The 15,906-nt window shown below is 45.4% G+C and overlaps 1 protein-coding gene across 4 annotated transcripts in view; it reads left to right on the top strand.

The window, feature by feature from the left end:
* Positions 1-15,906, top strand: part of LOC137425194 (rho GTPase-activating protein 45) — a 137,945-nt gene that overhangs the window by 95,384 nt on the left and 26,655 nt on the right. For all 4 annotated transcript variants that reach the window (XM_068113364.2, XM_068113365.2, XM_078776398.1 and 1 more), the window contains 2 exons: positions 8,315-8,430; positions 8,558-8,803. In XM_068113364.2, the coding sequence (XP_067969465.2) occupies positions 8,315-8,430; positions 8,558-8,803 (362 nt within the window). The remainder of the gene's footprint in view (positions 1-8,314; positions 8,431-8,557; positions 8,804-15,906) is intronic.

The raw sequence follows: 15,906 nt of genomic DNA, 5'->3' as shown, positions 1-15,906 counted from the left end.
TCAGGCTTTTAATAAACAAGTTATTTTACTTAGTTTGGACCTGTAATTTAAAATGAATCTCCTACTCATCATCCTTCAATTATTGTATGACAGGTTGGTGTTGGCTTAGCGGTTAGGGTGCCGGCTTGGGATACTTGGATCCTGGGTTTGAATCCCGGTCGATTGCTGAATTAACGCCAGGGGGGTTGACTCAGCCTGTCATCCTTCCGAGGTCGGCAAATTGAGTACCAGCTCACTGGTAATTCCCTGTGTGTCGCAAGAGGCGACTAACAGGGTTGGCGGCAGGAAGGGCATCCGGCCATAAAACATTGCTTCAAAAAGGGGACCACGGTGCCCGAAAAAAAGGCCGACCCCTGCTCTGCGGACCCCTGCTCTGCGGGGAAACATGGCCTCTAAAGGTGGTTCAAGTTGGGTCACCACCTGATCAACAACGAGCTATTTATACTTTAACAAAACATTAAGGAGAATGATGCTTAGAGCTGTAGCTACAATTAACCCGGAAGTGTAACACGGTAATGATGGGCCAAATGGCCTCATTTTCTTATTTTAGGTTGTATCGCAATATCGCATCATGCGATGACTACTTACACTCAGTGTATAGTCCCGTGGAGACTGGACGCATTGCATATTAATTTCCACTCTGCATACAGAATGTAATACTGTACTTAAATGCAATTGGTTCCATTCTTGACAAAGAATTCACCTTTGAACGCCATGTGGAAGTGCTCTAGCGCAAGCTAATTCTGTCCCTCTCCCCGCCAATTGGCCAGAGTGGCGTTATTTTTTTTATTTTAACATCAATGTGATGAATAATTGCAATCTTCTTATTGTGATGTTGACTGAGCACATGTTACAAAAATGTGGTGCAGTAAATTGGGGCAATTGGCCCAGAGGTACGGAATTGTATAAAAATCAAAGAAAAGGCTTCACACATAAATAACTCGCTATTATATCATCCTTCAGAAGTTGGCAAAATAAGTACCAGCTTACTGGGAAGAATGAGCCATTCGAGTACCCTGCGTTGAAGTGGCGACCCATCCAGGATTGTACCCACTAGCCTAGGAAACTGCTTCGGCCGCCCTGTGCATTCTGAAGATACTGTCATGTTCACAGGCCGGTTAACACTGACCCTGAATGGATTAGACCAAAATAGGCTTCATCTTCGAGGCGGTCCAAATTATGGTGATATTATGCTGGTGCGCGCAGGTTGAGGAGAATCATGAGGATCTTATAGCTTTTATAAAACCAAATGGGTTCATTCCTGAAACACAACCAGAGAAAATGAATTCAATAACAACTAGAAATAGCAATCAGAGATTGCAGACCCTCGCCATGGCGAGATGGGCAGGAAAACACGTGTTTTCAGTGGTTTTTTAGGCTTTTTTTTTTTTTTTTTTAAATACAGAATCGAGGCTCGTGAAAGAGCTAACATTTATCACACAAACAAATCAAACAGACAAACAAAATATATAAAAAGAGGGAGTGGTAGACAAGATGGGGGGAGAAGGGGAAGCACACAAACACAACATTTGAGAGCAGGGACATCGGGAGATGTGTGGGAGGGAGAGGGCTTGGGGGGGAGGAGGCGTTGGAAGGGGGGGTAGGGTGCGAGAAGTATAAAACATAAGGACACCAAGGACTTCCAGGAAAGAGGTTGGTATTTCAAAAAAGTGGATTTGGAGTGAAATTACCGGGGGTAGAAAAGATCAAGGTTTTGGATGGGGGAAGATAAGAGATGGTGGTGAACAGCTGTTTTAAACACCTGGAGGGAGGAGTGGGATTGAAGAGAGTGAGGGAGTTTGTTCCAGAGGTGGGAGAAAAGAGGAATGAAGGAGTGAAGGTGAATAGAGAGTCTTGATTTTGGCAGTTTAACCATAAGAGGGTTGCAGGCAGATCTTGTGCGACCTGTAGGAATATTTGGAGGACAGAGCCCAGAGAGAGCTGGGGGAGCAAGGCCGGAGAGGAGTCGGTAGAAGACGGAAAGAACAAATATGATGTGTTAAAACAAATATGATGGCCAAACTATGTGACCGATGATGTCATCATTATCTTTTTTTCTCCACCAATTTATCGCTAGATGCTCAAGAAATTTCATCTTGATCGGATGAAGTTTTGTACTTGTCATATTATGACGTCATAATGGAGGCACCTATGACATCATCATTAACATATGTTAATTCCACATGGAGAGCTCTTTACAATGAGCCATGTTTCAATTTTTTCTATGCAGCGCTTTCGGAGATACAGAGGTGCAATTTTTTTTGGTTTTTCCAAGATGGCGGCCATAACACGTGACCCACGACGTCATAATTATCATTAGAAAATTATACAGGTGGAGTTGCACCTATGGTGAAAATTTCCTGTCAATCGGACCAATGGTTGCAGAGAAAATCATATTTATTTTGTGCGGACAAACAAACAGACAAACGGACTCAAATGCAATATACCCTCTCCTCAGGTGAGGGTAAATCTTACTATAATTCACCAAATGTCTGTCCGTCTGTCTGTCCGTTCGAAGGTACCGTAAAAACTGCTGAACCGATCTTAACGATATTTTGGGTGGATAATCCTGGGATCTCCAGGAGTAAAATAGGCTATTTAGTTTTCCCAATTTCAGCTTTAGTCTCCAGCATTCTCAGGTTTGGACTCCCGCATAACATTCGCGTTCGCATAACGTTCATTGGTCTCATTGTGACGATGTTGTTTTCCCGGGTGATGCACAAACGGCTGCACTGATAGCTGCACCGATCGATCGGACTCGGTGACCTCGGACAAAGACCTTTTATAAGGACACCGGTTGAATCCCTGCTTGAGAGAATTCTAACCCATTTTAACTGAAGGAAACACGTATCGGGAGTACATACGACATAGCGATTGTGAACACGATTAGTTTAATCTCCACACGAGAGAATTCCACATAGCTATTTTGGCTGTGAATACGCTAACAGATCGCTGTCTCCATCGATTTTGCCAAGGCCGTTACAGCTATCGGCTCAAAATCCTTTTAACTGTTGATTTGATAGTTTTTACAATGAAGGAAACACGTATCGGGAGTACATACGACATCGGGAGTACTAACTGCACGCGTCTTCAGTATCAAGCTTAAATCTGTCATGGCGGATCTGAAGAGCGGAATGCTTGGAGAAGTGGTGGGCTGCTTCGGCATGAAGGAGGATCAGAAACGTGGACTCCCACACTGCCACATCCTGCTGATACTTGCTCCCGCATGACGTTATTTTCCCGGGTGCCGCACAAACGTCTGCACCGATCGAGATTTAACGGATGTTTATATAAATCGTTTAAAAGAAAAAAAGCCTTCAATTTCTGATATTTAGCCTTTTCATTTGGGCCTCCCAATTGAAGCACCGCCCGTAGGGCGGGTACCGTTGCTAGTATATACAATGAGGTAAACAAGGAGGTAAAATAAATCCTATAAAATCTAAGGCGCCTCTCTCTACAGTCACAAGCACAGATGGGGTGAGGGACAAAACCAGATGTGACTTAGCTCTGTTGGCAGCGAGGGAGTGGAGGGAAGATGGGCACGGAATCGGCGATGGCGAGATGGGCAGGACGATAGGCAGGGACGCATGCATGCAGGATGACTTCCTCAAAGCTCTCCACCTCTCAATTCCCCTCAGAACTCCACAGTTCTCCTCACAAAACCTCGAGATCCACAGCACACTGTCCCCGCTCGATCCAGACTCCTCCCCCTTCTCCTCAGACTCTCACAATCCTTTTGGAACTATTCCTGCTCAATCCTCCTCAGTTCTCACCAATCCTCTTCAGTTCTCACCAATCCTCTTCAGTTCTCACCAATCCTCCTCAGTTCTCACCATCCTCTTCAGTTCTCACCAATCCTCTTCGGTTCTCACCAATCCTCCTCAGTTCTCACCAATGTTCTTCAGTTCTCACCAATCCTCTTCGGTTCTCACCAATCCTCCTCAGTTCTCACCAATGATCTTCAGTTCTCACCAATCCTCCTCAGTTCTCACCAATCCTCTTCAGTTCTCACCAATCCTCTTCGGTTCTTACCAATCCTCCTCAGTTCTCACCAATCCTCCTCAGTTCTCACCAATCCTCCTCAGTTCTCACCAATGTTCTTCAGTTCTCACCAATCCTCCTCAGTTCTCACCAATCCTCTTCAGTTCTCACCAATCCTCCTCAGTTCTCACCAATCCTCCTCAGTTCTCACCAATCCTCTTCAGTTCTCACCAATCCTCCTCAGTTCTCACCAATCCTCCTCAGTTCTCACCAATCCTCCTCAGTTCTCACCAATCCTCTTCAGTTCTCACCAATCCTCTTCAGTTCTCACCAATCCTCTTCAGTTCTCACCAATCCTCTTCAGTTCTCACCTATCCACCTCAGTTCTCACCAATCCTCTTCAGTTCTCACCAATCCTCTTCGGTTCTCACCAATCCTCCTCAGTTCTCACCAATGCTCTTCAGTTCTCACCAATCCTCTTCAGTTCTCACCAATCCTCTTCGGTTCTCACCAATCCTCCTCAGTTCTCACCAATGCTCTTCAGTTCTCACCTATCCACCTCAGTTCTCACCAATCCCCATCAGTTCTCACCAATCCTCCTCAGTTCTTGTTTCAGATGCTCGTATAAAAGGACACTGAGCCGTTAGTAGTTCGAGCAATCCATTGTCCGCGTCCGGCACTCCTGGCCCGGAGGTCACTCCGGAAGTACATGTGCACAGTATTCTCATGCCACAGTCATACACTAGGCGGTGTTATCAACACAAGCTAACACCTGTAACATCTCCCTTTTTTAACATTACTAATATCATGTGATGCAATTTATTCTACCGAAATTTCGAAAGAGATGTAAACTGGTAACACAACATAACAATATTCTCGCTAAATTATAACATAGGATTATGCCAGGAGCTGAACATTTCAACCAATCAATGACATCAAATCAATAACTAAATGTCCTTGCTGTTACTTGTAACAGTTCACAGATCGAGTCTGTTTGGGGGTTTTGACAGTCTTCCACTGCGGGAGAAAACAGGGCTCCTGTGTGAGAGGGGCTCTTTGACCACGGCCGGTGTTGAGGGTGTGCTGCAGGTCCTCCCTGCTGGTGTGCTCACTCTCACCAAATTCTTCTTAGGCTCAATGGAAATTTTGTCTTCACTTTGCACATCCGGTCTTGTGATGCTCCGGTTGTGCCTTTCCTCCGCTAGCCCATCCGAGGGCTGTCCATAACAGGGAGGTGGTGCTGACTCAGCTACTCTCAGGTCCACGCGATTGCGGCGATACAGGGCACCCTCCACATCCAGGAGATAGGAGTGTGGGACAACCTGTTGCACGCAGGTTCCTATTTTCCAGCGACCAGTTCGGTCTCCAGGCAGTGGTTTCATATGTATGTACTCACCAACATTTAGTTCAGGTAAGTCTCTGGCTGACCTGTCATAGCTGAGCTTGGATATCTGCTTTTTTTGACGCAGTTTCTCCAAAACACCTGGCACAACACAAGGCTCGAGCAACTTGTTGGTCACAGGTAAAGGTGTTTTCAGCCTTCTTGACATCAAGCACTGCGCTGGGCTGCTATCCATGCCCTCCGTTGGTGTGTTCCTCCACTGGAGTATGGCCTTCCGGGGGTCATTGCCATCACATGTAGCTTTCTTGCACAGGTTCTTTACGATTTTGATGGCAGACTCAGCTTTGCCATTGGCTTTTGGGTGTCGTGGAGAGGATGTGAGATGCTCAAAATCCCATTCGATGGTAAAGTGTCTGAATTGCTCGCCTGCAAATTGAGGCCCATTGTCAGAGATCACACGGTCCGGTTGACCGTGACGTGCGAATTGTGCCTTGCATCGCCGGATTGTTGTCTCAGCAGACAGGTCTGGGAGCAGCTCAATTTCCCAGAAGTCAGAATAGTGATCGACCATCAGGAGGAAGTCTTTCCCAATGTACTTGAATAAGTCCATGCTGATGATCTGCCAGGGCCGTGTGGGCAACTCGTGCGACATCATCGTCTCCTTTTGCTGCTCATGTGCATATTCATTGCACACGGAACATTTACTGACAAAGTCTTTGATCTCTGCTTGCATGTTTGGCCAGAAGAGAGTATCGCGTGCTTGCCTGAAGCATGCTTCCCCTCCAATGTGGCTGGAGTGGATTCGTGCCAGCATCTCTGGGCGCAAAGACTTCGGTATGATAACTCTCTGACCTTTGAACAGCACGCCATTCTGCACACTGATTTCATCTCTGCATAGCCAATAATCTCTAACAGCAAGAGATATCTCCTCTCTCTGGTCAGGCCACCCGGCCAAGACAACAGCTTTTAGTGCTTGCAGGTATTCGTCTCTGTCTGTGTGCTGCCTGATCTAAAGCAGGCGTCGATCAGTGACGTTCAGGTAATCTGCCTGATTGATCTGCTTCACATCATACTGCTCCTGCTGCATGCTGCAAACTGTGTCTCGCTCATGTTCCACATTGGAAGTACTGACCGCTGCTGTTGCCCTGCTGAGCATGTCACTGATATACATTTTAGGCCCAGGCTTGTACACAACCCTGAGGCTGTAGTTCTGGAGTGTGAGCAGCATGCTCTGGAGCCGCTTAGGTGAGCTTAGGAGAGGCTTGCTGAAAATGGCAATGAGCGGCTTGTGATCAGTCTCTGCCGTGATCACTTCCCGGCCATACAGATAGTGACGGAAGCGTTGACAAGCAAACACTACGCTCAGGCATTGTTTTTCGATTTGTGCATAGTTTTGTTCCGTCAACGTTAGCGCCCTTGATGCAAATGCAACCGGTTGTCCCTCTTGCATGAGACAGCACCCCAATCCATTTTGGCTTGAGTCACTTTGTATAGTGACTGGCTTTGAGATGTAATAGTACCATAATACAGGTATCGTGGTGACCAGGTGCTTTATTTCCTGCACTGCAGCATTGTGTTGCGGTAGCCAATGCCATATTGCATCCTTGTCCAGCAGTCTCCTCAACGGCTCACAAACCTCAGAAAGGTGTGGCATGAATTTGGCAAGGTAGGTCACCTGGATGGCCAGACGGAAGCCAAACAGTTCAATCTTGGTTTCATCAGACCACACAATCTTGTTTCTCACAGTCTGAGAGTCCTTTCGGTGCTTTTTTGCAAACTCCAAGTGGGCTTTCATGTTTCTTTCACTGAGGAGAGGCTTCTGTCTGGCCACTCTGCCGTAAAGCCCAGATCGGTGGGGTGTTGCAGTGATGGTTGTCCTTCTGGAAGTTTCTCCCATCTCCACACAGGATCTCTGGAGCTCAGCAAGAGTGAACATCGGGTTCTTGGTCACCTCCCTTACCAAGGCCCTCTCCCCCGATTGCTCAGTTTGGCCGGGCGGCCAGCTCTAAGAAGAGTCCTGGTTGTTCCAAACTTCTTCCATTTAAGAATTATGGAGGCCACTGTGCTCTTGGGAACCTTCAATGCAGCAGAGATTTTTTTGTAGGCTTCCCCAGATCTGCGCCTCGACACAATCCTGTCTCTGAGCTCTGCAGGCAGTTCCTTCGACCTCATGGCTTGGTTTTTGCTCTGATATGCATTGTCAGCTGTGAGACCTCATATAGACAGGTGTGTGCCTTTCCAAATCATGTCCAATCAATTGAATTTACCACAGGTGGACTCCAATCAAGGTGTAGAAACATCTCAAAGATGATCAAGAGAAATGGAAGGCACCTGAGCTAAATTTCAAGTGTCATAGCAAAGGGTATGAATACTTATGTAAATGTGATATTTCAGTTTTTTCTTTTTAATAAATTTGCAAAACTTTCTAAAATCCTGTTTTCTCTTTGTCATTTTGGGGTATTGAGTGTAGATTGATGAGGGAAAAAATGAATTTAAACGATTTCAGTATAAGGCTGCATCATAACAAAATGTGAAAAAAGTGAAGGGGTCTGAATACTTTCTGAATGCACTGTATGTTTGCCAAACACGAGCTTTTAATGTTAGCCTTCTCATTAATCTATTTTTAACAAATTTCATCTCAAGATTGGTGAAACAAAATGATCACGAATCTGGGATTGGAGCATGTGATAACATATTTTCTCAACTCTAACTCAGAAAAACGATTCTTCTTGTGCATGATGTGGAATGGGTTTCATTTATCTCATTATTTCATTTGTCTGGAACAACTAATTGGAATTGCAAGCCAATGGTGCTGCTTCCAAAGAAACATGGGATAACATCTCTCTTGACACCTAATGATCGGTCGCATTAAATCATTTAAACTGTTCACGAAGGCCTGACCTTTCACATACTTATTAACCAATAATTTCTCATAAGTGATGTTTTCACAATACTGTACAATGATCCTGTTGTGCGGATTCTCTGGAGCAGGTCTTGCCAGTCGGTCGCTAGCAGCTCTTACTCACCGGATGCGTCCACTGCGAGGCCCTGCCCGCTGTCGCGAATGTGATAGTTTTGTCTATTTACAAGGAGCTGAGTGTCAGGATGTAAGTCCGGTCTAAATTGTAAATAATAACAATTCATATATTTTTTAATAATGCAACAATAATGCTTCCATTGCATAATGTATAATTATGTACAACTATTTCCTGCGCTTTTTGGTTTTCGACACAGTGCTTTCTGGCATGCCACCGGCGCTGCCTGCAGACTTTGGCGCTGCGATGTGGGGGGCACCCCGTGGGGGGTCGTCTGCAACTTTTTGGACGTCCCTTATTGCCTGGGCCACCTCGTCCATCTGGCTCGCCTGTCCACCTCGCTTCTCCTGGTGCTACAAATTCAAGTCTACCTGGTTCACCAATGCCACCATTTCTCATCTGCGTGTGTGTGGCTGAAATTGAATCCAGAGCTCTGAACCTAAAGGTTACTTGGATACCACTTGCAGTTAGAGCGGAAGAGAGAGGAAGTCAAACTTATCCATAATGCTCAGTATCACGATGGAGATTAATTCTAGTTCAACATTTCCATTACATCAAATCAGACATTTTAAAGATATGAGACACAAAGGTAATTATATAATTATATGTCTGACCTTAGATCCATTTGGTACACATTTTCCCTGAAACCTCTCCAGGTGGTGTTATAAATGCATAACATCATATACTCATGTTATGATATATATATATATATATATATATATATATATATATATATATATATATATATATATATATATATATACAGACTTGGCATTTAATATGGAATTTTTTTTCTTCTTGACTTGGGTTTACTTTCTGCACTCAGTATATCAATCTGGTGAGTTTATTTTACCCTTCGGTGATGTCTTTGTTGAAAGAACCATGTCACTGATTGTCTTTCGCAGCAAGAAGTCAATAACAGGATTATATCACAGGTGGCGTGACAAAATGTAAGGACAGGTACATTTGACGATTGGCTTCACAATCGGGTATATAAAGGTTGTTGCGTTCTGTATTAGTGGAAAACAACTGCTGCACGTCTACAAAAGTTATTGCCGCTTCCTCTGGAGATGGTCCGTCAACTTGACAATGCTGTTTGTCAAGGAGTGGTGGCTTCACGAAATTCTGGCATGAAACAGCGTGCTATTGCTCAGCAGTATGGCATCACTCAAGGTCAGGTGTCAAAGATCCTGAAACGAAATGCTCAGAGGGGTGTCCCTACTCCAATACCTAGGCCAGGACGTCCATGCAGAACCACAAGGAGAGATGATCGCCAGCTGCACCGGTTAGTCTGCAATGGCCGTACCAAGTCAGCTAATCGGCTTAGGGCTGAGTGGCAGCAACTGACAAATGTGCCTGTATCCAGAAGGCTAGTCAACCAACGACTGGTTCAAGCAGGCTATCGTGCCAGGCGTCCCCTGAGAAAGCCACGCCTGACCAGACAACACAGCCAGCGCCGATTGCAGTGGGCCAGAGAGCACCGTCAATGGCAGCCAGGACACTGGAATCACATGACCTTCAGTGACGAGTCTAGATTTCTGGTCTATTGTCTGCAAGTGGCTATTGTCACTGCATGGCAAGCGATTCCTGTACAAACCTTGGCAAATCTCGTGAACAGCATGCCTCAACGTGTACGTGCTCTCCTGAATGCTCGTGGGGGTTACACGAAGTACTGAACTGTAATTTTACTGTCCGTAATCCCAGTCGTAATTTAACTTTTGTTTTTGTTAAAAAAAATTTTGGCTAATGTGCAAAATAAAGAGATACTTCTGGAAAACGTACAGAAGTTTAACACAGTACTGTCCATGAATTGAGTTCGATATCAGTTTACATCACTTTCAAGGATCAATTTATTTGTTTCGAAATGTCAAATGTGGTTTTTGTTTCTTTTTAAAGGTCACATTAACAAAATCTAGAATAATTTCAACATAATTCCAATGAACTTTTGGTTCTAAGACATCTTGAAAAGTAAGTTCACCCCCACAAAAAATATATTCCATATTAAATGCCAACTGCCAAGTCTGTATATACAGTCACGTGAAAAATTAAGTACACCCCAAGTAAAGTTTTGACTTTTTCAACATATTTCATCATACAGCTATTTGATCTTCATTTCATCAATATTGATAGATAAAGGTGATATAATAAAACAAATATCATGAAACATTTACATTTTGTAGTCCATTGTATAATTTAAAAAAACATAAATGCAAATTTCGCATGTGGAAAAAGTAAGTACACCCTTGGCTCCAATAGGTGGTATTGCCCACTTTGGCAGAAACGACCTCAAGTAGGCGTTTCTTATAACTGTCTACCCGTCTCTGACATCGACTGGGAGAAATTTTTGCCCACTCCTCCATGCAGAATTCTTTCAGCTGTGCGATGTTTGAGGGGTTTCTTGCATGCACAGCTCGTTTCAAATCCCCCACAACATCTCGATGGGATTTTGATCCGGGCTTTGACTTGGCCATTCCAGAACCCTCCATTTCTTTCTTTTCAGCCATTCCTTGGTGGATTTACTGGCATATTTAGGGTCATTGTCATGTTGCAAGGTCCACCTTCGGTTGAGCTTCAACTTTCCGACAGATGGCCTCACATTATCCTCAAGCACCCTCTGGTACAATGAAGAATTCATAGTGGATTCTATGATGGTGAGCTGCCCAGGCCCTGATGCAGCAAAGCTGCCCCAAACCATAATATTTCCACCACCATGCATTACAGTTGGTATCAGGTTCTTGTGGTCAAATGCTGTCTTTGGTTTTCGCCAAACATGTCTTCTGGTACTGTGGCCAAATAGCTCTACCTTTGTCTCATCTGTCCAGAGCACATTGTTCCAGAAGTGCTGCTCTTTGCCTCGGTGTTCATTGGCAAACTTTAGTCTTGCCTTGATGTTCTTTCTGGACAGCAAACGTTTCCTCCTGGCACACCTCCCATGTAGATCAAATTTGTGCAGCCTCTTTCTCATGCACTTAGACATCAACAATGGCAAGAGCTACCTGTAGGTCCCGGGATGACATTCTGGGGTTCTTCGAGACTTCTTTCAGCATCTTGCGGTCTGTTCTTGGGCTGAACTTGCTGGAGCGACCTGGCCTGAACAAGTTGGCAGTTGTTTGGAATCTTCTCCACTTATAGATGCTCTTCCGGACAGTCGAATGATTGATTTCAAATAGTTTGGAGATCTTTTTAAATCCCTTCCCAGACTCGTAGACATCTATAACCTTTTTTCTGAAGGCCTCAGAGAGCTCTTTTGATCTAGGCATGGTGACGCCGCACACTTCAACAACAAAGAGCAAACCAAACTAAATGTCTGAGGTTTAAATTAGACAGGTTCCTCCAAGATCCTCTCTGACGATGTTCTAATCATTTGCACCTGAGCTGTTGCACCTGATTCTAATTTTAGGTATTTGAAGTAGTGATAAATGTAGGGGTGTACTTACTTTTTCAACATGCGAAATTTGCATTTATGTTTATTAAAATTATACAATGGACTACAAAATGTAAATGTTTCATGATATTTGTTATATTATATCACCTTTATCTATCAATATTGTTGAAATGAAAATCAAATAGCTGTATGTTGAAATATGTTGAAAAAGTCAAAACTTTACATGGGGTGTACTTACTTTTTCACGTGACTGTATATACAGACTTGGCATTTAATATGGAATATTTTTTTTGTGGGGGTGAACTTACTTTTCAAGATGACTTAGAACCAAAAGTTCATTGGAATTATGTTGAAATTATTCCAGATTTTGTTAATGTGACCTTTAAAAGAAACAAAAACCACATTTGACATTTCGAAGCAAATAAATTGATCCTTGTAAGTGATGTAAACTGATATCGAACTCAATTCACGGACAGTACTGTGTTAAACTTCTGTACGTTTTCCAGAAGTATCTCTTTATTTTGCACATTAGCCAAAAAAAATTTCAACAAAAACAAAAGCTAAATTATGACTGGGATTACGGACAGTAAAATTACAGTTCAGTACTTCGTGTAACCCCCACGAGCATTCAGGAGAGCACGTACACGTCGAGGCATGCTGTTCACGAGATTTGCCAAGGTTTGGACAGGAATCGCTTGCCATGCAGTGACAATAGTCTGCTGCAATTCACGCACAGATGTAGGCTGGTGGTCCAAGTGGTCGATTTGACGCGTTAATTCTGCCCACAAGTTCTCTATTGGATTCATATCCGGGGACATGGCAGGCCACTCCATATGCTCTAGACCACGGTCAGCAAGAAAGTGTTGGATCATGCGAGCATGATGAGGCCTTGCATTGTCATCTTGGAAGACAAAGTTTCCTCGAAAGGCTGCACGAGCAAATGGAAGCAATGTTTCTTCCAGAATGGCCCTGTACTTGAACTGGTTCAGGTTTCCATTCAGAACAACCAGGTCAGTTTTGCCCCCTGCATGAAAGCAGCCCAATCGATCACCCCACCACCTCCAGCTTGGACTCTTGGCACTATACAATCTTTGTTGTAGGCTTCATGCACTTGTCTGCGCACTCGGACGTGGCCATCTTGACGATAGACCAGAAATCTAGACTCGTCACTGAAGATCACGTGATTCCAGTGTACTGGCTGCCATTGACGGTGCTCTCTGGCCCACTGCAATCGGCGCTGGCGGTGTTGTCTGGTCAGGCGTGGCTTTCTCAGGGGACGCCTGGCATGATAGCCTGCTTGAACCAGTCGCTGGTTGACTAGCCTTCTGGATACAGGCACATTTGTCAGTTGCTGCCACTCAGCCCAAAGCCGATTAGCTGACTTGGTATGGCCATTGCGGACTAACCGATGCAGCTGGCGATCATCCCTCCTTGTGGTTCTGCGGGGACGTCCTGGCCTCAGTATTGGAGTAAGGACACCCCTCTGAGCATTTCGTTTCAGGATCTTTGACACCTGACCTTGAGTGATGCCATACTGCCGAGCAATAGCACGCTGTTTCATGCCGTAATTTCGTAAAGCCACAACTCCATGACAAACAGCATTGTCGAGTTGACGGACCATCTCCAGAGGAAGCGGCAATAACTTTTGGAGACGTGCAGCAGTTGTTTTCCACTAATACAGAACGCAACAACCCTTGTATACCCGACTGTGAAGCCATTCATCAAATGCACCTGTCCGTACATTTTGCCATGCCACCTGTGATATAATCCTGTTGTTGACTTCTTGCTGCAACAGACAATCAGTGACATGGTTCTTTTAACAAATAAATCACCAAAGTGTAAAAGAAACTCACCAGATTGATATACCGAGTTAAGAAAGTGAAACCCAAGTCAAGGAAAAAAAAATATTCCATATTAAATGCCAAGTCTGTATATATATATATATATATATATATATATATATATATATATATATATATATATATATATATATATATATATATATATATATATATATATACAGTATATATATATATATATATATATATATATATATATATATATATATATATATATATATCTATATATACATATATATATATAAAACACAGTTTGTGTGTGTGTGTGTAATGTTACCAATAGACTCCGAAACGGAGAGGCTCACGTGCTTGATATTTGGCATAGACATGGCCATTGAGCCTGGGACGAACATGGCTGAGACCATATTTGACGAGATCCATCTTTTTTATTCATATTTACCTCAGCGCATTTCAGCGAAGTACCCGCTAATCTCAGCCAGTGCGATCAGCTCGCTGATTCGCTCAGAGCGATCACGTGTTGTTCCATCCCGTCACACGTCACATGTTTGCACGTAATTCAGGGCGAAAAGCCATTGCGTTTTTTCACCTTTATGCGACCGTGTTTTGTGTCGATTATGTGCGATATGAATTAAATTGTAATTCATATTTCGTGTTTACGAATTCGAATACGAATGATTTCCCCTTTCCCCTTTCGATTTCGAATATGAATCGAATACGAGCTTGAGTCGAGAGGGCGAATGTACGGGTTGGGAATGTACGGGTCTCCCCTCCCCCACCCGGCAATGCCGGGTACTTCTGCTCGGATCACGTGATGTTCCAACTTTGCCGCCATAATCTCACAGTTATGCGTTCGCACGTAATTCAGCTTTTTCACATTTCAGCGAGGAACATTGCCATTCACACCACATAGGTTTTTTTTCACTTTCATCTGATATTTGTGATTTATTTCAAACAAACTGTATTTCCCATCTACACGGCCATGTATTCCTATTAACGTTATGTAAGGTACATAAATTGTGTGGATTACATCATTTATGGATGTGATCAATTGCCAGTAACCATCTATATCCCTCCCCTCCCCTTCCCTCCTCCCCCTCCCTCCCCCTCCCTTTCCCCCCTCCCCCTCCCCCTACCCTTCCCCCTCCCTTCTCCATCCACCCTACCCTCTCCCCTTCCCCCCTCCCCTTTCCCCTCCTCTCCCCCTCCCTTTCCCCCATGCCCCTCCCTTTCCCCCCTACCCCTTCCCCATCCCCCTCCCCCCATCCCCTCCCCCTCCCCCCATCCCCTCCCCTCGCCCTCCACCTCCCCCTCCCCCTCCACCTCCCCACCCCCCTCACCCTCCCCCCTCCACCTCCCCCCACCCTCCCACCCCTCTCCCCCTCCCATCCCTCCCCCTCCCCCTCCCCCCTTTCCTCCCCTCCCCCCTCCCCCCTCCTCCCCTCCCCCTCCCCTTCCCTCCTCCCTCTCCCTCCCGCTCCCCCTCCCTTTCCCCCCTCCCCCTCCCCTACCCTTCCCACTCCCTTCTCCCTCCACCCTACCCTCTCCCCTTCCCCACTCCCCTTTCCCCTCCTCTCCCCCTCCCTTTCCCCCATGCCCCTGCCTTTCCCCCCTACCCCTTCCTTTCCACCCTACCCCTTCCCCATCCCCCTCCACCCTCCCCTCCCCCTCCCTCTCCCCCATGCTCCTCCCTTTCCCCCTACCCCTTCCTTTCTGCCCTCCCCTCCCCCCTCCCCCCTCCCTCTCCCCTCCCCCCTCCCTCTACCCTCCCCCCCTCTCCTCCCCTCCCACCTGTTCCCCTCCCCTCCCCTTCCCCCTTCCCTCCCCTCCCCCACCCGGCAATCTGGTGAGTTTCTTTTACACTTTGGTGATTTATTTGTTAAAAGAACCATGTCACTGATTGTCTGTCGCAGCAAGAAGTCAACAACAGGATTATATCACAGGTGGCGTGGCAAAATGTACGGACAGGTGCATTTGAAGATTGGCTTCACAGTCGGGTATACAAGGGTTGTTGCGTTCTGTATTAGTGGAAAACAACTGCTGCACGTCTCCAAAAGTTATTGCCGCTTCCTCTAGAGATGGTCCGTCAACTCGACAATGCTGTTTGTCATGGAATAGTGGCTTTACGAAATTACAGCATGAAACAGCGTGCTATTGCTCGGCAGTATGGCATCACTCAAGGTCAGGTGTCAAAGATCCTGAAACGAGATGCTCAGAGGGGTGTCCCTACTCCAATACCGAGGCCAGGACGTCCCCGCAGAACCACAAGGAGGGATGATCGCCAGCTGCTCCGGTTAGTCCGCAATGGCCGTACCAAGTCATCTAATCGGCTTAGGGCTGAGTGGC

This window comes from Myxine glutinosa, chromosome 4, assembly GCF_964187855.1.
Source record: "Myxine glutinosa chromosome 4, kmMyxGlut1.1, whole genome shotgun sequence".
Classification (NCBI taxonomy): Eukaryota; Metazoa; Chordata; class Myxini; order Myxiniformes; family Myxinidae; genus Myxine; species Myxine glutinosa.
This window is presented reverse-complemented; position numbering and strand designations above follow the sequence as displayed.